The sequence below is a fragment of the Lontra canadensis genome, unplaced genomic scaffold (genome assembly GCF_010015895.1).
Source record: "Lontra canadensis isolate GAN:19392208 unplaced genomic scaffold, GSC_riverotter_1.0 scaffold28, whole genome shotgun sequence".
Taxonomy (NCBI): Eukaryota; Metazoa; Chordata; class Mammalia; order Carnivora; family Mustelidae; genus Lontra; species Lontra canadensis.
In genome coordinates this window covers 19,135,760-19,161,883 of record NW_022631022.1, presented here as the reverse complement: position 1 = coordinate 19,161,883, position 26,124 = coordinate 19,135,760, and the positions used below count along the sequence as shown (strand labels likewise).

The 26,124-nt window shown below is 51.6% G+C and overlaps 1 protein-coding gene and 1 long non-coding RNA gene across 9 annotated transcripts; both read right to left on the bottom strand.

Annotated features, from left to right (window-relative positions):
- On the bottom strand, positions 1–25,624 carry PPCDC (phosphopantothenoylcysteine decarboxylase). Of its 8 annotated transcripts, XM_032865080.1 has the most exons (7): positions 25,472–25,592; positions 22,224–22,374; positions 20,577–20,785; positions 6,103–6,198; positions 5,088–5,216; positions 1,008–1,176; positions 1–574 (listed from the first exon to the last, which is right to left on the bottom strand). In XM_032865080.1, the coding sequence occupies exons 3-7, from the start codon at positions 20,709–20,711 to the stop codon at positions 489–491; spliced, it is 615 nt and encodes a 204-aa protein (XP_032720971.1). In that variant the 5' UTR covers positions 20,712–20,785; positions 22,224–22,374; positions 25,472–25,592; the 3' UTR covers positions 1–488. The 8 variants fall into 8 exon arrangements, with proteins under 8 accessions (XP_032720971.1, XP_032720974.1, XP_032720972.1 ...); XM_032865083.1 differs by lacking the exons at positions 20,577–20,785; positions 25,472–25,592 and adding an exon at positions 25,600–25,624; XM_032865081.1 differs by lacking the exon at positions 20,577–20,785 and having other exon boundaries at positions 25,506–25,615.
- Positions 21,546–22,214, bottom strand: LOC116872052. Its single transcript, XR_004383585.1, has 2 exons — positions 21,960–22,214; positions 21,546–21,719 (listed from the first exon to the last, which is right to left on the bottom strand). It is a non-coding gene; the product is annotated as an uncharacterized LOC116872052 (long non-coding RNA).
- Positions 25,625–26,124: the final 500 nt, after the last annotated feature.

Genomic DNA, 26,124 nt, shown 5'->3' with positions numbered 1-26,124 from the left:
TCCTAAAGGTCACTCTTTATTCCCCACTCAGCAACCCCCTCGCCCCACCGATCTCACCACGTGTTTTATGGAGAATCTCAGTGTCTTGCCAATCACAGGCTGCCCTGACTGCACGGTGCCCGGGCAGCCCACCAAGGAGCTGAAGCGGCTCCCAGGCACCAGGGAGAATCATGGTTTCTCCATCATCCCTCAGTCCCCCTCCCAGAGCACAGGGACGTACAGTAGCCTGCTGTGCCAATCCCAGGGAAAGGTAAGAAGGGTCTTGGAAAGCAGGCATCTCTCAGCTGGAAAGAAGTTCAGGCTGGGCCTTTGGTCTCATTGAACCTGAGGCCAGTCAGGCCCCCAGGGAGGCTCTGGAGCAGGCCCAGGCCAGACCCCCCAGTAAACACAGGAGTCTTCACCATATTATGCCAATGTCCATCTTCTTCATAAACTTGGCCTGAAAACACGCTGAGTGCAGAGTGATACACATGACAGAAATCCTGGGTTCAACTCTGCTGAGAGCCACCATGCTGGAAGAGGACTTCTTTCACTTTGTCCACAATGGTGCCCACCTCGGCCATGGCCCCTAGACCTAGGGAGTAAGGTTCTGCTATGGCCTGCAGACCGAGGCAAGGGCCCAGCCCCAGCCACCCTGCTCAATGCTCCCCTGAGTACTCCACCCAAAGCCCAATGATTGAAGGCCAGGACCATGTCTGTAGGAGCCAGACCCATCTAATCCCTTCTGAGGCACCCCCAGGTCAGGCCCCGGGAAGAGTCGCAGTAGCTGTCCAGAATTGCACACGGGCTGTGTGCCAGGGACACCAGGCACCTCACATCTCATTTAATCCTCCCAAGTCTGAGAGGAATCATGACTTCCATTTCCCAGACAAGAAAACTGAGCCCAGAGAACAGTTCTGCCCGAGGTCACAACACACTGTGATGCCGACCCAGATCTGACCCCGGAGCTGAGCCCTTCTGCGACCCAGGGCCACAGGGAGGGCCTATGAGCCTAGCCACGTGCGCACCTTGGTCTCCGCACACCAACTTCTTGGCCACACAAGGTATCTCAACATAGCCAAAGGCCTTGAGCTGGCCCAGCTGCTGAGCAGTGATGGGATGCTCCCACATGACGGTGTTCATCGCAGGGCAGAAGAGCAGGGGTTTGCGGCAGTCCCAGGCTCGGATGACACAGGTCTGTGGAGAAGGGCCAGGGTGTGGCAGGCGGGTGCCTGCTGCTCTGCCTGCCACCCCTCCCCAGCACTCCCAATCCCACCCACCGTCCTCTGGGTAACAGCCAGCCATGGGCCGGGGATGACTAGGTGAGACTCGTCTGTGTCCCCCAAGCTCGTGTCTCCTCAGCCTCTCCACACCACCATGGGTGCTGGCACAGGGCCTGACGCGGAGAAGGTCCTCCACCAACCCTCGCAGCAGCCCAGCCACCTCCACGCAGACCCCCACTCCTATGCAGAACGCTCTCTCCGAGCCAAAGCACAAGGCTTCTCCACTGTGGGACACACCTCCCAGACAGAAGCCAGACAGGGGAGCAGTTACCCCCAAAGCAAAGGCCCAGACTACTCACTGGCTGGGGCCCATCCACCCCAACACCAGCTCTACTTCGAGGCTGACTAAAGCTGGGCAGTGAGAACACCTGAAAGTGACAAAAATCCTCTCCTACGCAGTACCCCATGCACCTCACCATGACCCTGTAAGGAAGCTGCTCCGGGACCCGGATGGGAAAGCTGCACTCCCCAAGGTCCCATGGAGCCGATCCAGGGCATGGAGCTCTGCATGCCACCCCATGGGATCTGCCACCATCCCACACAGCCTCACTACCTCCCGAGTTCCAGGCCATCCCACCAAGCCACACACCAGAGGAGCTGTGAGAGGGACCCGCCCGCTCAGTGGGTTGCCAAATCACATAGACCTGGGTTCGAATCTACTCCCACTTCAAGCCATGAGAACTTGGAGGAGTAATTTAAGGTTGGGAGTCAGCCTCCTCTCTGCAAAAGCCCCCCTCACTGCGTGGTTGTGAGGACAGAGGCTGGAAATGCTTAAAGCTCTTCATGCAGGGCCTGGCATCAAGGACAGGCTCCCAAGACAGTAGCTCCTATTACTACTATAGGCAAAGGCTCCCTGGGCCAGGGGCTGCCTGGGGGAGAAATAAGCCTTAGGGCCCCCCATGAGGGTGCTCCCCTGTGCCCTGACTGCTCTGGTACCCCCTCCCCAGCTGTGGGCCCCTTGGGGAGACAATGGTCAGCACACCCCTTCCCTTCCCTGAAGTGCAGCCCATGTGGGAAGGGCAGGGGGAGTTCAGAAAACAATGCCATGAGCAGGACCGAGCTGATGCCTGCCCCTCTCGGTGCCCTGGACCTCTCCTAGGGACAGGAAGGAAGTGGGACGGCCCAGAGCCTCAGGACCTGGCTGCTTGTGTAGTCCCAGATACCAGCGTCTGTTTCCCACCGAGTCCTCTCAATGTGGCAACGAGGCTGAGTGGACAGTTTCAGTCCCACTTCCTCTTGGCCCTGTGCCACCTGCCGCTTCTATAAAACGAACTTACCTAGAGGAGCCCCTCTCGTGTGGAGTGTGGTCAGGGCTGGCTTGGGATTTCTAAGAGTCTTCAAAGCAAAGCACACCACCACCAGAGGACAAACCCAACACCTCCATGCCTCTCTAGCTTTTCCCACCTCACCTCGCAGCTCAGCCCTTCCCGGACAAACCACAGCTCGTCTGAACCTCTGGCAGCAGGAGGGATGAGAGGAGGCAACAGTTCCCACGGTCACATATGTTTGGTCAGTGCTCTGCTCAATCAGTACCTCAAGCTCTGCCCCTGGGAAGCTGCCTGGGAGGAGAGAAGGCCTAGATCCCGACTGAGACAAGTGCCTAGCTAGACTGGTGACCCAGGGAAGTCACTCCTCTTTCTGGTTCTGCTTGGCTATTTTTTTTTTTTTTTTTTTTTTTTAGTAATCTCCACACCCAATGTGGGGCTCAAACTCATGACTCTGACATCAGGAGCTGCACACTCTACCAGCTGAGCCAGCCAGGAAGCCCTCTGCTTGGCTATTTAGCACAAAGAAGGGGCCAGGGCCCGAGTAGGCCAGAGGGCTGGCTAGAGAGACAGCTCACCCAGGCCAAGGGCCCAGAGGCCTGGCGCACAGGTTCACACCTAGCACGCTGCTCTACCGGTACCCTGGGTTCTAGACACTGGAAAGGGGATCTGATGGAAGGGGGCAGCAGGGCGATGTTTTGAGGGATAAAAGGACAAAACATCTTTGATTGAGGACAGAGCCACAGAGCAAGGATGACAGTTTAAACTTTATGAGAGGAGCGCCTGGGTGGCTCAGTTGGTTAAGCGTCTGCCTTCGGCTCAGGTCATGATCCTGTGGTCCCGGGATCGAGCTCCACATTGGGCTCCCGTTCAGGGAGGAGTTTGCTTCTCCCTCACTCTCTGCCCCTCCCCTCGCTCCTGTTCTCTCTCACTCACTCTCTCTCAAATACATAAAATTTTTAAAAAATAAAATAAAACCATGGGATTTGTAATTCCTTGAAATTTGTGTGCCTTCAAGTGAAACCTTTTGAGGCAAATGGCTGGGGACTGGTCCTAGGAACATTTAACACTGCTCAGCCAACTCAGGAGGAGGGAACCCTGAAGATTTCATGGAGCAGGGGCAGCTTTGAAGGAAAAAGGGAAGTAAAGCTTTGCAGGGGAAGAAGAGAGCCCTCCGAGAGCCAGTCCAGCCTGGGGCACACCTCCTAGAGGTCAGTGTATTTCATCACATCAGCCGCTGCTGACCGGCCGGTGGGAAGCCTGCAGACCTGCTGAGATGGTGCAGGGCACACACCACTCAGGCCTACAAAGATGAAAGTGGCCAGGAGCCTCCCTGCTCCAACTGCCTGGTCAGCCATGCACCAGCCCCACTGGGAAGCCTTTTGATAATACTGACCCTAGACTCGCCCTTCTCTTTACTCCCCTACCCCTGCTCCTGGCTGCAGAATCTGTGTGTCACTCTTCTTCTGGTCACCCTGGGCTCTTACTCAAATGACGCTTCAATCACTAGCGGATTCTTCAAGAAGTGCCTTACGCACTCATCAATAAGCATTCAAGGAGACTAACCTCCTATCGGACCCCCCAAAATTTTGACCCAGCTTCACTATTCACTTCTTTATTCTACTGAACTCTAAAAATCTCCTTGCTCTTTGCCAAAACAGAGTGACTGATGACCTCCTACATATAGTAAATATTTACCGAATACTTACTATATGCCCAGCCAACTAAAGACCGTACCACACACCAGAGTATACTCCCTTCTCACCTGCGTGTGTAACCAAAAGCCTTCTTCCAAACTGGGAGCCCCGTGTCCTGTGTGTGGGGCCCGGTTCATGTTAGGGAACCGCTCAATGCATGAGGGAAGTGGGGTAATAATGGAGAGGAGGGAGGAGAGAGATCACACACCTAGTTCTTCCCAGAAGGATCATATAAACAGGCCTTTTAGGACAACAGCTTCCTGGAGGTCCCTCAGGCCGATGACGGTCCCCACTTTGTGCAGCTGGACTTCTGTTCCTCTCCACCACCAGCCATCGGCTGGCTCCTCTCATCCAGCCTTTCTTCTCCCTTCCCCTCTAAGCGTTCCCTAACACACAGGAAAACCACATTTCTGCCTTGTGGCCAATGCTACAGGAGAGATAAGTGTGTACAAGAGATCAATGAGGAAGTAAACACTCTTATCAGATTCCCCATGTGGATATCCAGATCCTGGGGAGAAGACAAGGCCAAGTGGGACAGGCAACAGGGCTGGGCAGGGAGACCAATGGAAGAGCACATCAAGGGCAGCCCGTGAATGAGGGACAAAGGGAGAAGAGTTGAGCACCAAGGGGCAGGTGAGAGGTAGACGCCCTCAGAGAGCACACACAAGCTGAGGCCATCCAACTGCCCACTGGCCGGAACACAGCTGACACCAGGTGGAGGGGAGAGAGTCCAGGGAACAGGGTTCCAGGCAAATCAGCCCACCATAAAAAGAATTCCAAGGCAAGAACCCCATACAAAGGCAGTCTACAGCTCAGCAAACCAGCAGTGAGGCCCAGGGAGGGAGGAAGGCAGAGTCACTCACAAGCAAGTTGTCACATATGCCACTGGCCACCTTCCCCAGGGTGTTGGCATCAAGAGGAGCCACCAGCATGAGGTCGGCCCACCTCCGCAGGTCAATGTGGAGAACAGGGTCGGATCGGCACTTCCACATCTGGCAGAGGGAAGGAAATGGGGTCATTAAGCTGGCTACTCTCTCCGAGCAGAGGGAGAAAGATTGGCGGGGGTGGGGAGCAACGAGGCCAGGTAGAAACTTGAATGGGAAACCAAGGGAGACCACCTGGGCAAGTCCTGCCCAAGTCTACTGCTGTTCCCTCTCACAGCTATGCTGGGGAGCACTGGCTGTGGAGCCAACAGCCTGAGAGAAACCAGGCCCAAGGAAACAAACGCCCCTTGTCTCTCCAAGCTATTCCCTTTATGGTTTGGTTTTCAAGAGAACTGACATCTGGCAGGGAACTCCTGGCCTGTCTGCTTGAGGCGGATGCTTGGGTTGTCCAAGCCAGGGGAAGGGCTCTGGGGCGGCGAGAATGGATGGGGCGGGGTGGAGAAGACAGGCCAGCCAGAAATGTTCTAGGCTGAGAATGTTTAAAAATGCCTGGCAGGGCACCCCTGTGAGGCCCACACTCGACGTCTGGTGAGCCGGCGGTGCCTGGCCCTCTGCGGGAGAGCAGAGGCAGAACCCTGCAGCCGTGGGAAGCAAGGCACTCTCGACAGCCGTGACACTGGGAGCCACGTGGACAAGGGTGGTGGGAACAGAGCTCCTCTGTGGTTTCATCAGCCCAGATAAGTACAAGGACACTCAACCTGAGGCCCAGGGCCAGGGCTCAACTCAGCCTGGGGTGGGAGGAGACATCGGGCCTCCCGCAGGCCAGAAGCTAGACAGATGTTTTCCTCATCGCCTCTGCCCAGAGGGCCCTGACCACTGACGTGAGCCTGGCCCGTCTGCTCTGGCCTCCGGGACCACAGGCTGTGGGGAGGACCCTCCTGCCCTGTTGGTAGAAACACGAGAGAACTCGGCCCTGGGGCCCCCATGCACTGACCTCCCATTCATCAGCGTCGCTGTAGAGAGGGACAGGAATGTCCTGGGGGCTGTAGAAATGTTTGGCTCTCTCAGTTGTGACCACTGCTACTTCCAGCTGTCACCAAGAGAAAAATGGAGGTGGGGAGGGAAAGGGAAAGGAAACTGTTACCAGAGCCACGGGCCTGGAGGCCACACGGGGCCAGGCCAGGCAAGTGCTGTGGAAAAGACTTCTCCCTCCTCGGCAGTGAGCCCCATGTTTGCATAGCTACTTCCGATGTCACCCAAAGGTCAGCCCCCACCAGATGTGGCCGTTTCACTTCCCTATCTGAGGGGCTGCTGAGGAATGAGTCACCAACTGCCCAGTGCATATAAAGCTGCAGGCTCCTGCCACTCAGCACTAGAGGCAAAGGCAGACAGAAAGGAATGCAGGGCAAAGAGGGGCCACCCCCAAAAACGCTTACAGGTCCTGAGCTCTAATCCACACGGCAACCCTGCCCTCTGCAGGCAGAGGCACTGGGCAGCTGGGACCTGGCACATAGTCTCTGCCGCCATGCCCCAGCGAGAACACAAGGCACAGTCCCTTCTCGGACTTCTAGGAACGAGGCCTCGTGGGCTCTATTTGCAGACAGACTCAAGGAAAACCAAACCCTTCCACCCTACACTCGTGGGGCAAGAATGACGTTTACTTTCACACTCCTCGGTCACAAGTAATTCATAATGCAAACAGGGGAATGGTTAAGGTGCCTGGCAGACTAGACGGCCATGAGAAACAGCACACGATAGTGCGGACGGCACTAACCAGTTGCCATCATTTGTAAAGTGCCGTGTTAATCCAACACGCTGGCAGAGTAAAGAGCTCCGAAGAAGTGGCTGGGAGGGGAAAGGTGTAGAAAATCACACCTCTAGGGGACATTTATCCAGGAGATGGAAGAGTCAAGGATGACAAGGACAGACTCATCAGCTGGCTGGAACAGGAATCCTGTGTGGCACGTAGGCCAGATCCAGCCTGCAGACATGATTCGTGGCCTACATGAGGTTATAAACATTTTTGAGCCAATATATACAGATCAGGAGATTTCACAAAGAAAATCCAATTTCCTGGCTTCTCTTGAAAAACTAAAACTCTGGCATTCTGGAGCCCGCATTCCTCCTTGATAATGGTGGTGTTGCGTCATGGCTACCTCTTGGGATGGGGCATGCCCATGCCAACTCCCAGTAGCCCCATCCCTCCCTATCTCACTGAGGCCCCCCTCCTCATCTGTGTCCTGCCTGTCCTGCAACAATGAATGACAGCATTCCGCACAGCACGTAAGAGCGAAGCTGGGGCTCAGAAGCAGACGTCTCGGAGCAGCAAAATGTGGTACTTCAGAAGGTCTGCTATTCCTAGCTCCACTGGAGAGCTCTCAGACAGGTCCCCTCTCCCTCACTCTCCCTTAGAATCTACCATCCCCAGAACTTGCACAAAACCTCAGTGGCCTTTTTAAAGGTCATTTAAACCAAACCCCCACTGAGCACTGGAGGCCCCTCCAGGACAGCTCTGAACAAGATGGCAGATGAAGAGGGCTGCCTTCTCTCCACAGAACCCAGACCTGGAGATGACACAGGACCAGCACAGGCAGAGAAAGCAGAGGGAGGCAGGGTAGTCCTGAGACTCTCAAGATACAAAACAGTGACAAGGTAAGACGGGAACGGTAAGTTAGAGGTAACCAGAAGAACAGGTAACTCTCAAACCAGCAGAAAACTCAAGCTACATAATAAAGGATCGGAAAGGGAAAAAAGGAGCAGAGAGAACACATGACAAGCATGTGAGATGGTATTAAGACAGCAGAAGCTAAGTCCTAACATAATAGTTATGACAGTAATATATAATGAGTTAAATTTCCTGATCAAAATTCAGACTCTCATACTGGATTTTTTAAAACCCTCAATCATATCAAAACGTGTCTAAAAAGACACATTTAAAACAAAAGGATATACTGGGGCACCTGGCTGGTCAGTCAGTGGAGCATGTGACTCTTGATCTTAGGGGTTATGAGTTCAATCCCCACGTTAGATGTAGAGATTACTTAAAAATAAAACGTTAAGAAAAAATGGTAGGGCGCCAGGGTGGCTCAGTCATTAAGTGCCTGCCTTCAGCTCAGGTCATGATCCCAGGGTCCTGAGATCCACCCCTGCATCAGGCTCCCTGCTCAGTGGGAAGCCTGCTTTTCCCTCTCCCACTCCCCCTGCTTGTGTTCCCTCTCACTGTGTCTGTCAAATAAATACATAAAATCTTTAAAAAGAAAGACAAGAAATGGAATGGAATCTCCCAGAAATAAAGAAGCCAGAGACAGGAGCCATCTCTTCTGCCTCCCTAGTGCCATCTGGTCAGAATCAGGGGACCAGAGCGTCACGTCCCTGGTACCCGCTGAGTGTCTGTCTGTGGAGCCTGGGCCCACAGCACCTCTTCCGGAGGCCACACCCTCCTGCTGACATATACGGGGTCTGCAATCAGCAAGCTCGAAAGAGTTCCTCACCACATTGCTAAGCCACAAACCCCAGCCTGTACCTGCACAGCTACTTTTCTGGTCCCAACTGCCGTCTGTCACACTTCCCTGGTAAATTCTAGACGTGGCCCACAGAGAGCTCCTAAGATCTCAGTCCCGCTCTTAGCCAGCACCACCATCAGGAGCCCTCCGCCCCGACCGTGAGACATGAACGAAATCATGAACAGAACAAAGACAAGAGCAGAGCTCTTCCCTAAGGTCCAGGGAGTATAGGGGTGAGAGGTAGGAAGGAATCAAGAACAAACCCTCCGAAAATGGGATCTTTCAGGGCTTAACATGCTGACATCACCATCAGATGGTCCAGATCCTAAGACTCTATAAGGGCCTCACCTCAACCCCGAACTTTTTTTTTTTTTTTCAAGATTTTTATCTATTTGGCAGAGAAAGAGACAGCGAGAGAAGGAACACAAGCAGGAGGGAGAAGGAGAAGCAGGCTTCCCACTGAGCAGGGAGCCCGACTTGGGGCTCAATCCTAGGACCCTGGGATCATGACCTAAGCCAAAGGCAGATGCTTAACCAGTTGAGTCACCCAGGTGCCTCCCAGAAGTACTTTGATGTCCAAAAAAACAAAAACAGAAACAAAATAAACCCCTGAAATTGTTTGGCCTTGTTCCCAATGAGCCTGATGAAGCCCCAATGACTACCAGTTTCTAAGAGCTTTTCTAGGTGTTCGCAGACCCTGTATATGGTAATTTGCCTTTTTGATAAATGGAGATTCGTCATCTCTAGCTCCCAGGCCCTCTGCTGTTTCCCACCCATCCTGCAGGCCACCAACCAGACAGAAATTTGCCCAGGAGATGAGCCACCCAATTTGGGTTCAAGTCCCTTCTATCACCATTTGTCCCGCTTTTTCAAGCTCAAAAGATAGAAACAAAATGGGACATAACCCTTGTTCCTTTCCCAAATGTATGTAACAGCCCTTGGTCATCCTGAGTTTCAGGGCAAGCTTCTGCTCACTCTGGGTTGCCTCTGGGCCATGCTCTTACCTCCATTTTTAGCTACGTGTCCTCCTTTCCATTTAACTGTTTTCCGATCTCCTTCAACAGAGAGCTTCCCAGGTGGACACATCGGTCTCTGGACACTGCTTTCTTTCCCTCATGGGGACCACTATCTTTCGTCTCTAAGAGCTTCCCAACTACCCTGAACAAAAATATCACAGTTCAGGGGCACTTGGGTGGTTCAGTAGGTTAAACATCTGCCTTTGGCTCAGGTCATGATCCCAGGATCCTGGGATCGAGCCCCACATTGGGCACCCTGCTCAGCAGGAAGCCTGCTTCTCCCTATCCCACTTCTGCTTGTGTTCCCTCTCTCGCTGTCAAATAAATTAAAAAAAAAAAAAAAAAAGAAAAAAGAAAATCCCAGTTCAGGGACACTGAGTGGTTCAGTTGGTTAAGCAACCACCTTTGGTCAGGTCATGATCCTGCAGTCCCAGGATTAAGCCCCTACTCGGGCTCCCTGCTCAGTGGGAAGTCTGCTTCTCCCTCTGACCCTTCCCCCCTTCAAGCTCTGTTTCTGTCTCTCTCTCAAATAAATTAATATATAATCTTTAAAAAAGATTATGCCTGGGTGGCTCAGTCAGTTAAGCGTCTGCTTCAGCTCCAGTCATGATCCCAGGGTCCTGGAATCGAGTTCCACATCAGGCTTCCTGCTCAGCGGGGAGCCTGCTTCTCCCTCTCCCTGCTACTCCCCCTGCTTGTGCATGCTCTATCAAATAAATAAAATCTTAAAAAAAAAAAAAAAAAGAATATTCCAGTTTGTCCTCTATTCTGAAATCTTGAAAGCTACTTCCTGAAGATCTAGTTCCCCTGCTTTCCCTAATTCCAAACTGCCTGTCAGTTCTCCAAAGGACTATGCCCAAGGCTAGTCAGATATATTTCCAGTTTGGTAATGGCCCTCCTCCCTCTCACCTCTGCCTGCATCCCCCTCATGGCCTGAGCCTCCCCCAGTCCCTAGAGAGTTCAAACCACAGATCCAGGTGAGCCTCCCACCTGGGGCCCCTGCTTGAACTCTTCCCTCTGAGCTTTTCCCCTCAGACTCTAAGTCCATCCTTCTCTGGCTACCTTCCCAGGTTACACAGTCATTGTCCGGGAGCTTCCTGGGGCCAACGTCTTTACCTCAAGAGTAATGTGAAGAGTATGTGATGAGCCAATCCTCCCTGATGCCCGTCCCCTGACCCCACTGAAGCAGCTACCTCTTCTTGGCAGTGACTTGACCCTCGTGCTGTCCAGCAAGCCCAAGCCCGTTTTTCTGGTTTTAGAGGGATGTCACTTGATCTAATTCATCAGCTCTATGGGCTTTGTTCTTTCATTTTCATTCACTCTGCCAAATGTCCTGGGAGCCAAGGACTAGGCCCTGGGTTTGCACACACTTTAAAAAAAAAAAAAGAAAAAAAAAGGAGTGCTCGCTTTGGCAGCACACATACTTAAAAAGAAAAAAAAAAAAAAGGACATGTTGTGTTACCTTCTGAAATACTAAATAATTCAGACTACTTATTCATTTATCCTGACCCTTCCCCTAGCAAATGCCAAGGGGCTCTGTCAGGGCAGAAAACTCTAAGGGCAAGAACCCGCCTTGGCTTTCTTATACCCCTCATGGGTCCTGCGAGAAACAGGGCTGGGATTAAAACAAGCTCCCACACACTGGAGAGTTCCTGAAAGGCAGCTCTGTGCTTGGTCCCCTGGTGAGACCCCTGCCAAGAGCTTTTAATATCTAATATTTAAAACCTGAACTTCTTTGTGTGACATGACCAAGGCTTGGCCAGACTTTATCATATAAGCTGTCTGCATTTGGCCTAACATTTATAGACTTTCCTTCCAGAAACCAGTTGGCAAGTCTCATTTCCTTTTCTCTGCTGAAGGTACATTAGCAATCCCATCTGCGGTTCCTGGAGAGTCAGGAAGGGGGAAATGGAAACAGATTTGGGAGTGATACCTCCGCATCTACTGTCAGGCCTAGTCTGGCCCAGGCTGCTTCTGGGGCAGACAACTAAAGGGACTTGGGGAAAAGCACTTTCATAGCCATCAGATGAGACAAAGCCCATGACCTGAACTTCCCCTCCTACCCTATCTCTGGCCTCTAACTACTATCACCAGGACCCAGTAGCACCCCTGCCCAAGTATGACAACCAAAAAAGTTCCTGAACATAGTCCAATGTCCCCTGGGACACAAAGCTGCCCGAGGTGAGAACCAGTTCTCTACAGGACTATCCACCAGAACTCTGCAGTGACAGAAACATGTCACATCTGTGCCGCTCAGTAGAGCAGCCACTTGCCACATGTGGCTACTGAACACCTGAGGTGTGGCTAATGTGACTGAGGGACTGAAGTTTTGGTTTAATTTAATTTTAATAATTTAAATTTAAATGTGGCTAATGACTACTATGTTAGATAACACAGTTCTAGCATACATAAGGAAAGGAGAGACACAGCTAGAACCTCCATCTGAGTGGCCCAAAAAGAGCAGGTGTTTCTAGTATGGCAGGAGATGACAGCATCACAGGGGGCTGCGGAGGATTCCAAAGAGGAAGCACCCACCGTGCTTTGCACTGCCACAGGCCAAGGAACCTGGAGCTCTGGTGACTCAGGCCTCTGGGCTAGCATACACAGCAGAGACCTCTGACACTAAGCTGACCAGTGTCGACAGTGGCCGTGCCCAGAGCCTGGGAACCAGCCCAGACGCTGGCACGAACCTGAGCTTGGGGGTGGTGGGTATACTCTAGGAAAAAGGGCTCTTGGTGCCCAGAGGAGTCAGCACATAGGGTGGGGAGCTGTGGAGGAGGAGGCCTCATTAACGAATTCCCGAGGGGTTCTGGTTGACTGAGTGGGTGTCCCAACTCATAATGTTCCAGCTCATAATGTTTTTTAAATTTTTATTTCTTTGTTTGAGAGAGAGAGACAGCACAAGGGGGCCACAGGGGGGAGTGGCAGAGGGAAGGGGAGAAGCAGACATCCTGCTGAGCAGGAGTCCCCACAGGACTCGATCCCAGGACCCTGAGACCATGACCTCAGCTGAAGGCAGATGCTTAACTGACTAAGCCATCCAGGTGCCCGATGTCTTGACTTGTCAAACATTTACTGAGCCTATATATACGTGGGGATCACAGCTGGTAAGATACAAGCGCTCCCCTCAGCAAGGACTCAGTCTGACAAGTAGGTGCGGTATATATGACCTTGACCGTGAAGCAAGGTGGACCAAGTAAGAGTCCACAGTGTCCTGGGAATTCTCATCCTCACAGCCATGGTGAGCTTGAGCCCAGAATGCCTATGCTCCAGATCCCAGCTCCTCAAGTTCACTTGCTGACAGGAGTCAAGAAACCTGGCCCCAAGCACCAGTTCTGCCAGTTCACTGGCTAGGGGAGGGAGGGTGGCAGGTCTTGGGCAAATCCCTCTTCCTCTTTGGCCCTGGTTTCCTCATCTGAGCCATGAGACATTTAAACCACGAGGCCTTCAAGGGGCCCATCCAGCTCACTATGCCGTCCCAGCCCTCTTGCCCTTTCCCACCAGGCTCTGTGGGGAAAACCATTCTCCATCAGCCTCCCAGTGGGCCTCCTGGGGGAGCTAGTGTTCTGGTCTCAACAGTCCTTCCTGCCATTCAAGCAGGACTGAGCTGCCAATCCCTCAGTGCCCTTCCCCAGCTAGAGAAAATTCTCAAGAAAGAAAGGCAGAATACAGAGCTCACTCCCTGGAGGGGCTGGCCAGGGACCGAAGGGGCTGGCCAAACCAGCAGAAACCTAAGTAAATGCCTCAGAGCAGCACTGCTGAACAGACTAGTTTCCACAACAGGACCACAGGGCAGGCAGGTAGCCCCTGCCCAGAAAGAGAGGAAAACCTCAAACCAGGCCTTGTTTCTCCTGCTTCCTTTTCTCAGTGAGCATTAAAAAATAGAAGAAGAAGAAAAAAAAAAAAAAGCATAAAGTTACAAGGAATGTTCTATAATTTTCCCACCAAGAGTCCCACTGACTTTAAAAATAAATATACACAGAGGTTAAAAAACGATGATTGAACAGAATGATACAAAATCCAAGTCTCCCTTCTCACCCTCCTTTCCCACGCAAAGGTGACTACCTCCAGAGGAAAATGTGCAGGCAGTAACTCAGATAATGTGAACATATAAAAGGAACCATTCAATATGCCAGCGGTCAGCATACTTTTTCTCTAAAGGACCAGAAACTATTTTCAGCTTTGACACAACTACTCGACTCTGTAGTAGCGAGACCGCAGTCCTAGGCAACACTTAGATAAACATGGGGCTGCGTTCCAGCAAAAACGTTATGGACACTGAAATTTGAATTTCACATAATTTTATGTGTCTCCAAATACTGTTTTTAATTTTTCAACCACTTAAAAATGTAAGAAGCATTCTTAGCTCACAGACCATACAAAAGCACAAAAGCAGGTAATGAGACCAGAGCTGGCCTGTGGGCCCCGGTTTGCCAACTCCTGTCCCAGGCCCATTTCATCTCTGTCTTGAGGACTGTACCACATCAACACCAAGATCCAGGCCTTCTGAATTGCTGCCTTAACCCTTCACAAGGCTGGACCCAAACTGCACCAGAGTGCTCTTTATCCTTGGACATTTTATTTCCAGTTTTGGTTTTGTTTTGAAATGCTAAGCAATGCTATCATGAACCTCCCCATACACACAGTGAATCTCTGTGCCCTACAGGGGTCAAACCTGTGGGTGAATCAAGAGCTAGGAACACTTTCTCTCTCTCTAGACATTGCCAAATGGTCCTCCAGAGAAGCCGAATTTACTTCATACTGCATATGAGTGGGGCCTTCTTTCCCTCACCCTTGACCACGGTGAATGTCCTGACAGGCATTCTAGAAATTAACCTTTGGGGCGCGTCGGTGGCTCAGTTGGTTAAGTGTCTGCCTTCAGCTCAGGTCACGATCTCAAGGTCCTGGGATCGAGCACCCCCCCACCACCTGCTCATCAGGGAGTCTGCTTCTCCTTCTCCCTCTGCTCCTCCTCTCTCTCCCTATCTCCAACAAATAAACAAAATCTTTTAAAAAAAGAAAGAAGGAAGGAAAAAAGAAAGAAACTTAACCTTGTCCTGCCAGCTCCCCAGATGGGAGACTCTCTCCACCTTTAGAAATCCCCGGCGGGCTGTACCCCTGCCAACCCTGCTGGGGCAAAAGCTAGCAAGGCGTCTTCTTCCCCAAAGTGAGAGGTTGCCCAGACGGAACTGCCCCCCAGTGCCATGACAACTGTGGAACTGCGAAAGCCCTGATGCTCCTGCATCCCAGGACCTTCTCTCAGGATGCCTTCAGGATCTATTCCTTTTGGCCTCGCATCTAGAATCTTTGACCACTAGTGCCAGAATAGGCCTTAGAGAAGGGTAATTTTAGTACCCTCCCCACCCCCACCCCCACTTCCCTGCAGGGCTAAGAAGACCAATACCATAAAGATGACCTGAGTCGCCCAGAATCGCGGCATGAGAAATCCTCTATGCTCGGATGCCTCTCTTGAGGTACAGCGGGCCACCACTAGCAAACTCCCCCCACTACAGAAAGCGTCCCAGGATTCTTGGCGGTGGCCTCTGCCCACCCGCTGGCATCTGAGTCCCAAGGACACATCCACCCCTCTCCTGCACCCCTCCACAGTTTTCCCAGCCTGGCTTCAGCCAGCGGCTACCCTGGGATGCCTGGACACACCGGTGAGTGAGGAATAGAGGCCTACCTTGGGACACTGTGAGTCTGGTTCCAGACCACTGCAATGAAACACATATCACAATAAAACTAGCCAAGTAAGTTCTTCGGTTTCCCAGCACATATCAAAGTCATACCAGGGGCACCTGGGTGGCTCAGTGGGTTAAAGCCTCTGCCTTCGCCTCGGGTCATGATCCCAGGGTCCTGGGATCGAGCCCCACATCGGGCTCTCTGCTCAGCGGGGAGCTTGCTTCTTCCTCTCTCTCTGCCTGCCTCTCTGCCTACTTGTGATCTCTGTCTGTCGAATAAATAAAATCTTTAAAAAAAAAAAAAAAAAGTCGTACTGCACCATACTGTAGTCTCTCACATGCCAAGAGCATTCTGTCTGAAGAAAGCAGCACGCGTACCTGGAGGGGTGCCAACAACACCAACCCCATAGCGGACTCTCCACCGTGTTCGTGCCCCAGCAGTGCCCTCCCTCCAGACAGCGTGTTTCAGGCCCTGTGGTGGGTAACGTCTGCCTCACCAGAATGCAGGAAGGTTTGTTCTGACCTTCCCTGAAGGGATGCACAGACGGCGCCACACTAGAGAAGGACTCGTTGACCTCCCCATGCCCTTCACTCCATAAAAGCTGTAGACTGAGGTCCCGACTTGGCAGAGAAGAGCCGCACAGCGCCTGCACCACCAACCAGTCATCCAGCCAGCCTGCCTGTCCTCCCGTTCCTCAGCAAGCTCCCCTGAATAAATCCCTGTAACGGTATGGAGCGGCTCACTTTTCAGTCTCAAAGTGCCTTCTCAGGCTGGAGAACTCCTCACTCTCCCTCCCCCACTTCTGACCATACCTTAATAATTAAAAAAGTGGTGGGGACGCCTGGGTGGCTCAGTTGGTTAAGCGGCTGCCTTCGGCTCAGGTCATGATCCCAGCGTCCTGGGATCGAGTCCCACATCGGGCTCCTTGCTCTGCAGGGAGCCGGCTTCTCGCTCTGCCTCTGCCTGCCACTCTGTCTGCCTGTGCTTGCTCTCTCCCCCTCTCTCTCTCTGACAAAAAAAAAAAAAAAAAAAAAATCTTGGGCGCCTGGGTGGCTCAGTGGGTTAAGCCGCTGCCTTCGGCTCAGGTCATGATCTCAGGTTCCTGGGATCGAGTCCCGCATCGGGCTCTCTGCTCAGCAGGGAGCCTGCTTCCCTCTCTCTCTCTCTCTGCCTGCCTCTCTGTCTACTTGTGATCTCTCTCTGTCAAATAAATAAATAAAATCTAAAAAAAAAAAAAAAAAAAATCTTAAAAAAAAAATAATTAAAAGCGGTTTACTGTGGGGCGCCTCAGTGGTGCAGTCCATTGAACATCCCACTCTGGGTCGCGATCTCGGATCTCAGGGTCGTGAGATCCAGCCCCCAGGTCCTGAGATTCTCTCTACCTCTGCCTCTCCCCCACCTCTCTAAAATAAACAAAAATAAGTAAAAATAAAAATAGTTTATTGCTAAAAAAAAAAAAAAAGGATAACCGTCATCTGAACCTTCAGCAAGTTGTAATCGCTGATCACAGATCGCCATAACAAATAATCAAATAGTTTGAAATATTAGGAGAATGACCAAAAAATGACACAAAGTGAGCAAATGCTGTTGGAAAAATGGCACCAAGAGACTTGCTTGATGCAGGGCTGGCACAAATCTTCAATCTGTAAGAAACCTCAGTATCTGCAGAGCACGGTAAGATGAGGTACACCTGCAGTTATGGGCCAGATCTGTGGCATCACCCAGCTCCCCGGGGCCCAGCCTTCAGCTGCACATCTACGGGTCCAAATCTAGAAATGCCTCGGGAGCTCAGAAAAGCCCCGAGCCTGTAATCCCATGATGGAGGCAAACAGCTGAGAAGGACCGTTCCAAGGGACAAAGACTGCTGACTGCTCCTGCGGGTGACCCAGAAAAAGAAGGCAATGGGGAAATCAGTACCATCAGGGAGTGTGAGGAGGCCACGGCATCGGGCCAAGCAAGGACCCCCCTCTGGTTGCCAACACCTCACAAGACTCTACCAAGCAAACCCAGGCTCCTTGGAGAACCATTCTACCTGCGGGATGAGCTGGCCAAGAAGTGAGAGGGCAGCGGGCCCCTCCACAGGAGCAGATGGACTGTGGCTCCCACAGCTCCCCTAACATGGGCTGTCTCGCCAACCCCAACAACCCCTTCCCCTCCCCATGTGGCTGGCCCAAAGGACATAAGGGGAAAGGAGAGGGTGAAGGACAGGAAACAAACACTGGCAAGTGTTTTTGTGTCTCAGGAGCTGTGCCTAGCTACTGGCACAGGATGACAAACTTTGTGTCCCCTCCCCAAGCCTGGACAAGAGCCTGAGGAGATGGGTGGCAGTAATCACCTTTATTTTAAATTAGAAAAGCAGGCTCCAAGTCCTCCCTCCTAGGTCAGTGCCCTTCTGGCTGCCTGACTTTCAGCTTGACTCTAGCCAGAGAGGGAGAGCCAAGTTCCTGTTCCAGACAAGGCCTGTCCCCCTCAGAAGGCCAGAGCCTGAGGTGGGCTAGAGAGCCTCCTCACACCCCTGTAAATGCTGGCTGCACGGGATGCAGGAAATGGGGGAGTTGCCATTTCCCCCAGCTCTGAGGCTGCCCATCTGTTTCCTGGGATAGGACGCCCTGCCCCCACCCACCCCCAGTCCGGAAATTCACTTGCTCTGGGTCTATGGGAAAAGGGAACTGCATGGCTCCCTCCCTCCCAAGGGGGCAGAGGCTGTCATTGCTGCAACAAGCCCTCCCAGGCCTCCAGGTCTCCCGCTCTCACGGGTCTAGGGAGCCAGCTCCTACCAACAGTTCTGGGCCTGCGGGGGAGAGGAACCAGGCCACAGAGGGTGCTGCCCAGCAGCACGAGACTCACCTCCTTCCCCCCTTCTGGCCTGGTGGCATCCCTGGCTGCCCACTTCATTGCTTGTGGCAGTATGAGGGGTAGGGCGAAAGGCTGACTTTCTCACTATAAGTTTGGGGAAAGTAAGAGGAGGGGGAAAAAAGATTGCTCACCCCTGCCTTCAGCCCTGACATGGTCATCAGCAAGGGAGCACTGCCCCCTGCTGGACACACTGGTACAAGCACCTGGGCAACCACATGAGGTGGCACAGATAACAAGGAAAAGCGCAGCCTGAGCCCAGCAGTGCACTCCACAAAAGTAATGTGCAACAGCATGAGCAATGTCAAAGCCAACCTAAGATTCCCCACACCCTGTTCAAGATTCTCTCCTAGACCAAACTCTACTCAGGCTCCTCTGCACCATTTTTTTGATAAGGCTCATCCTGGGGCCTGATCCTTAAGAGCAAGATTCCTGTTAAGCAGGTTTGGCCAGAATCCCCGACTCTCGCTATCTGATCAGCCTGGGTATCTCATGGGGCTCCTCAACCCTCAACAACCCCCACGTGATGACGGGTCACCTTGGCCTGCCTGCACCAAGAATCCTGTCAGGACAGTTAGCCAGAACCCTCCTTACTCCTGATACTTCCTCTTAGTAACTTTCCATCCACTGCCCTCCACCTGCTCCTTGCCTATAAACCCCCACTTTTCCCTGTTGTATTTGGAATCAAGCCCAGTTCTCTGCTGAGGTCTCTTTCCCTTATTGTGATAGTTTTTCTGAATAAACCCTGTTTTTACCACCTTACAGCCCATCTCAGGTTTTTCTTTAATACATCAAATGAGGGTGACTGGGTGGCTTGGTGGATTAAGCCTCTGCCGTTGGCTCAGGTCATGATCTCAGCATCGTGGGAGCTCTGGGATCGAGCCCTAATTCGGCCTCTCTACTCAGCAGGGAGTCTGCTTCTCCTTCTCACTCTCCCTCTGAGCTCTCTCTCACACAAATACATAAAATCTTAAAAAAAAAAAAATCAAATGAGTTGGGTTTTTTTTTAAGTATTTTATTTATTTAAGTAAATTCTATGTGCAATGGGGGGCTCGAACTCACAACCTGGAGCTTAAGAGTCGCCTGCTCTACCAAGACAGGCAGGTGCCCCTCATCAAATGAGTTTTAAAACGAAGGGAACAATGCCACATAGGCCGAAGCAAGCCAGGAAGGTTTTCCTGTAAAGTGTTTGTGCAGAATTTAGAGAGGCAGAGGAATAGGACAACAGCACAGCCTGGCAGGGGCCATGCCAAAGCAAGGGCCATTAGAGTGGGGTGTAGGCAATGGGAGTTCAACAGACCTTGGAGACCAGACAATGAAATGAGGTCAGTACCTGCTGGCTTTCACATTGTTTAAAGCCTTGAACTTTTGGGGCGCCTGGGTGGCTCAGTGGGTTAAAGCCTCTGCCTTCAGATCAGTTCATAGTCTCAGGGTCCTGGGATCGAGCCCTGCATCGGGCTCTCTGCTCAGCAGGGAGCCTGCTTCCCTTCCTCTCTCTCTGCCTGCCTCTCTGCCTACTTGTGATCTCTGTCTGTCAAATAAATAAATAAAATCTTAAAAAAAAAAAAAAAAAGGCTTGAACTTTTCCCGAAGAAAAATCTGCCCCAGGACCTCAATATATAAAAATATATATAAGGGCGCCTGGGTGGCTCAGTGGGTTGGGCCTCTGCCTTCAGCTCAGGTCAGGATCCCAGTGTCCTGGATCAAGACCTGCATGGGGCTCTCTGCTCAGCGGGGAGCCTGCTTCCTCCCCCTCTCTCTCTGCCTGCCTCTCTGCCTACTCATGATCTCTGTCAAATAAATAAAATCTTTAAAATATATATATATATATATATATATATATATATATATATATAAAACTGATCAAAATGGAGGTTTCCCTTACCCCCAATACACTGTGGTGACCCCTAGCATCTCTGAACACCTGAAGCAGTCTGAAACCAGAGCTGCAGGCAACAGGGTACCCCTGACATTCCAGTGCATCTAGGCAGACAGGACAGCCATGGTATCTAACAAGGAGGGAGAACAGAGCTACAGTGTTCAAGATGAAGTGGGGGTGGGGCACCCAAGGCAGCAAGGGGACACTGCAAATGTGTTCCATGTCTCCAGCCAGCCTCTTCCCACACCAGCATCTCAGGGAACCAGGGTCAGCATATGGGAACCCAAACCCTCCATTCAGCACAGTGTTCCTTTCCAAGTCTCCCCTCACACTGTCCACATCCTCTCATCTAGCTCCCAGTTATACTGGACTGTCTCCTGCTGCCTCCCCTACTACACACTAATGCACATGGAGGGCTTCCAAAAACACCATCATTAACAAAAAAAAAACCCATGCACTGCATAAAAATGGCCTGGCCCCAGGAGCAGAAGCTCTCCACCATCAGACTGCCATACTGGCTAAGAAGCATACTCACGCCAGGAATGTCCAAAAGCCTAGACACCAGAAGAGGCAATTTCAGGGCTGCAACGCTCCCAGTGACACCCACGAGAACATGGGACTGCTTCTTCACCAAGGGTGCAGCAGCTGGACACGAGGCACTGGATTCCATGTGGGGTCTAACGGCTTCGAATCCCAGGAGCCTGCCAGGACGGGCCTCCACAAGGCTCTGTCAGGACTTAAAATCTAAAAGCAGAGTAAGGGGCACCCACTTCACTCATACGTTCAACCAAACTGTCTTGAGGACCCTGGGCCAGATGCTGGGGTTACTGAGGGGTGAGCAGCCCCAGTGGCTGGGAGCACACGATTTGATGAGGTCAGGTACCGTGTAATTCAGCCCAGTGTTGTGAGGAAGGTCTTTACTGGGGGCTGTGGCTGCCCAGGATTAACCATCTGAGGAAGTCAGAGACGCGAACAAGGACAGCTTGGGTCCTGAAGGACCAGTACGTTTCCCAGAGAAAGAAGGAAAGAACCATGCAAGAAGGAAAAATCTCACAAAGGTGAAGAGGCCTAAAGAGGGTGGCAAGTTTGGGGAACAAGGAACGGCTTAGGAGTGAGGCTAAAGTTTGATGGGAGGTAGGGGGTGGCAGGAGGTAAGGCTGCAATCAGGTCAAGGGCAGTGTGAAAGGTGGTGAGGGCCAAGGTGAGTTTTCATTTTAGAAAGGTAGTGCTGGTGCCAAGTGTGGAGGGGGCCCTAAGGTGGAGACAGGAGGATGCTGGACTGACTGAAGGGAGTAGCACAATGGCATGGGTTCAGGGAGCCTGAGAGGTGGGAAACCCGAAGCAACGGGAAGACTCAGATGATCCGGGGAGTGGAGACATTTGCCTCTTTGTCCCTGTCCCTGGAGATCAAACTGGACACCCCTCTACAAACCTAAGCCCAGGACGAAACAAGCATGAAGGGGATGTTGGCCACTCCCGTGGGACCAGCTGCTTGGTTTTTTTCCCTCTGGCCCTCAGATGTTGCTAGGAGTGAATGCCCCCGATAACACAGCTGATGGACACACCAAAACCTACACTCTGCAAGCTGGGCCAGCAAAACGTGCCCCCTCCATCAGCAACAATCACTGAGGGCCAATGACATCTAGCACTGGGCAAAGGAATTGTTCAAGACACACCACTGCCGGGACGCCTGGGTGGCTCAGTTGGTTAAGCGGCTGCCTTCGGCTCAGGTCATGATCCCAGAGTCCTGGGATCGAATCCCACATCGGGCTCCTTGCTCAGCAGGGAGTCTGCTTCTCGCTCTGCCTCTGCCTGCCACTCTATCTGCCTGTGCTCACTCTCACGCTCGCGTTCTCTCTCTCTCTCTCTGACAAAAAAATAAATAAAATCTTTAAAAAAAAAAAAAAAAAAGACACACCACTGCCTTTGGGGAATCTGTAGATGAGTTGAGAAGACAGGAGTCACACCCGAAATCATTTGAGATAGGCTTTTCTCTGAGATGCACCTGCCTGGTAATAATTAGTGATTCCATTTTTTCCGTGTTTCCTTGCCTCTCCCTCTCCACTTCCCCACCACCACCACTGCCACCAGCAAGCTCCCTGAATGTGTGACCAGGTCTAATCATCAACAGCCAGGCACCTGGTAGGTCCTGAACCACTGCTGGAGGAATAATGAACTGTACCTTCTGAAGCAGGGTGGGCGTGGGGCACAGGACACTGGCACAGAAGCCCAGCTGGTACATCAGGAGCCCTGGACCCCATCCATCGTTGTGCTCCTGAGCTGGTGTGTGACCTTGGCCCACGGTACTTCCCTCCCTGCACCTGTCTCTTCATCTGAAAAATACAGAGGTAAGACCAGGTGATCTCTGAAGCTCCTTTCAGTAGAAACTTCTGAGTCAATGTATGAAAGTCAATGTATGTAAGGGCTCTCTGTACAAGAGTCCTGCGAGATGACTCAAAATGGACAGAATCAGCAGTAGGAGGGGAAACCAAGGCAAACATCAAGGAGGAAGTTATCTCAATCACCCAATGGCTACCTCCGAGGCTGCACACCCACAGGGGCTTCCTCTTCACTCCAGAGGCTCCTTGGTTCCTGAGGGCCTCTTCGCCCAGTATCTGCCTTCAAGCCTCAGGCACACACCTACATGAGCCCTTGCCCACAAAGATCTCCCAGAGGCCCAGACCCAGGGATTAATCAGCAGGAGTTAAGCACAGACCAGTTCCCTAGAGCAAGACTCCCCCAAAGTTCCATTTGCTAGCTCTGTTTCAGTATCTGCTCTAAATCAGGGCCTCAGCCAGGGCCTTGCTTGCCCAAACCAGAAACAAGTCTACTCCAGAGCTTGGGGAGCCTGTTTCAGCACATGGCAAGGTCTAGAGGGCCTATCAGCCAGCGCCTTCCCAGATCAGCATACTGATGAGCACCCTCCGTAGGCCATGGAGGCATTCTTGACTCTCTGGGGAAACCTACCTGCTAAAGCTCAAACCCCAACCCCGTCCCACCCCAGCTCACTGGTGCCAGGACAGGGAGACTCCTGCCAAACCAGAGGCTGAACTTCATCTCTGCAGCCCACAAACCTCCTCTACATCAAGCTGGGATCATTCCTAAGAAACAGGTTACTGAAAGCCATCAGTTAAGTCGAGGGAACAGGATGCCTGGGTGGCTCAGTTTGTTCAGTGGCCAATTCTTGATTTCAGCTCAGGGCATGACCTCAGGGTCCTGGGATTGAGCCCTGAGTAGGGGCTCCACACTCAGCAGGGCGTCTGCTTGAGGATTCTCTCTTCCTCTCCCTCTGCTCCTCCCTGTTTATACTCTAATAAATACATCTTAAAAAAAAAAATTCTGGCATGAAGCCATGTTGGGGATTTCAATTACTTCCCCACACACTGGGTGGTATAGCCCAAGATTTACCACTTAGCCTGCTGAGCAAGACTTGCTAAGGACCAATAAGGACCAAAGCCTACCTACCTTCAGAGAAAAGTGTGTGTGGGTTGGGTGTTGGGAGTAGGGAAGAAGTACTTGAGTAACAGAAAGTGGATAATTTAACCAACATTTGAAAGCAAGGTCAAATTGGTTCAACCTAACAGTCTTGTGAAGTGTGATAGCTAGCAGTCTTTATGTTCATTCTCAAAAAAGATCAAATCCCAAACTAGTAAGTCTGTTACTCTAGCCAGTTCCTGTTAGAACCACCTACTTGCACAGCCAAGGTAGCTGTAGACAGTGCCTGATTTTTCTGGGCTTTGCTAGACTCCTAAGAACTCTTGAGCAGAAAGAGTTATCACAGAGAGGTTATAAGGGCTGAAGGCTCTGATTACTAAGCCTCAAGCTCCCAGGACATCAATCCTGTTGGTAAGCCACAACCAGAAAAATGGCAGGTTCTTTATCCCTTAGAAAGACAGGACCAGCCAGTGGTACCTGGGTGGCTCAGAAGGTTAAGTGTGGGACTCTTGGTTTCAGCTCAGGTCACGATCCCAGGGTCATGAGATCGAGCCCCACGTCGAGCCCTGCATCAGGCTACACGCAGAGCGTGAAGTCTCTAAGATTCTCTCTCTGCCCCTCCCCCTGCTGCTCATGCACTGTCTTGCTCTCTTACTCAAAAAAAAAAAAAAAAGGCAGAGCCAGAGCTTGCTTATGGCAAGCTTGTGATGTGTAAGTCTCCTCTGCTGACTTTAATTAGGGCAGGCAGAGTTAAGTAAAGGTTTCAAGAATACCTGCCAGTCACAATAGGGGAATATGTGGAGCCTCACAGAACTAGGGCTAAAAAACAGCCAGACAGTACAAACACTGCCCAACACAAGAACAGTGAGAGGCTGGGGCCTAGAACAAAGCAGAACTAAACATGGAAGACTGGGGGAACAGGGATCCAGGATCCATTAAGAGATTATAATCTTCAACTTAATGTCAAAGCCCCTCACTCCCGGCCCCAGGCTTTTGCTCTGGCCCTATCTCCCAACAGTCAATGCACTCTACTCTGCCCCCCTAATAATGAGCAACTTCTAGTTCCCCAAAATGTCACCCTGCTCCCCAATCCAAAGATATTAAAAGGCCATAGGGCACTTTAAATCCCTGTCCCCAAGGTAAGGCAACGAACTCAGGAGAGAACTCAGGAGAGCTCAAGCCGTTGGAATTCTGCTAAAACTGCTCTTCTCTGTCACTAGAGGCAGCCATCTGCAGCTTCTGTAATCCCATTTAGGCACTCCTCAAGTCCACATGTTGAGGATATATACATATACTATAGGGTATATGATATATTTTTATTATATATATTGTATATATTATATATTTCTGTATCACATTAATATACGTTGTATAACATATTATATAGTAATATATTGTTATTTTGCTATATATCGTATATTAACTAAGTATCATAGTCACACACATAGCCTACTAGCAAGCTAGTTACAGCCACTGCCAGAGATGTGGGGGAAAAACCCTGCTCCCAAGACATTCACCAGCTCCCCAACTATAGCAATCTCTCCTGCTTATCATCCAGTACAGGCCTTTAAAGGACTGTAGGAAGTTTTTCTTTGGCAAAATTTAGCCTCATTCTAATTTTAAAAACCATCAGCACTTTTAGGCGGATCTAGGGGATATAATTCCAACATACCAAGGCTTTCCTTTTTCTATTTTACCAATTTTAAAAATAAGGGGAACTGATGGGGCCACCTTTTAAACTAGTTTAAACGGCACTGAACAGTCGCAGTGCAGCACAAAGCAGGGGTGGGAACACAGGTACAAATTCCCCCACTCCAAACTCGAGCCAGGAAGAGGTCCCAAATGCGCCGGCAGGCAGGTAAGTACAGTCCCAAAGGCTCGACACTACCCACACAGACAAAGCCGTCAACCCACAGTGGCGAGCTGAGCTTCCCGGGCAGAGGTAGGAAACTGAGGTCATACACCCCCGCGGACCCACAGCCTTCACACACATACACGCGAGCGCGCGGGCCAAAGGAAGGTCACGCACAAAAAGTCGCGGACCGACAGTCAGCGAAGTTCCCAGCGTCTCCCCACCGCCGGGCGGAAAGGACACAGCCTCCGAACGCCCTTAGATTCCTCACCCACGCCTGACGCGTCTCGGGCGGCCCCAAACATCGCGATATCTCAGCCGCCCTTCCCGTTTCCGCCTACCACGTAGTTTCGCGAGGGCGACCGACTGCCTACGTGTCGCGCAGCCTTCTGGGAGCTGTAGTCTATTTCTCTGTCTCTGGTCGTTTCAGTCCAGTCGAGAGAATCCTGCCGCGAACATCCGGTTACTGTTCCTAGCAGTGCTGGTGCCCTCTTCGGGGTCTGGCCTAATTGCCTGACCTCCTCACCCCACACCCTCATCTCACACAGACACACTGCTCATCATCGGGGCACTTTATACTGAACATTTGCGGAACCTCTCCTGTTTTAAATGCACAGAATACGGAGCTAAATCAGTGTCCCTGCTGTTCAGACAAGCAGGGGGACAGGAAATTACAGAATAAGATCCTCCATGAACAATCAGAAGGACCAAACAACTAGAGGCAGGGAAGCCCTCTCAGAGGAGTCAATCAAGGTGAATCTTGAAGTATGGCCATAAGCTTAGCTGAAGTGTCTCC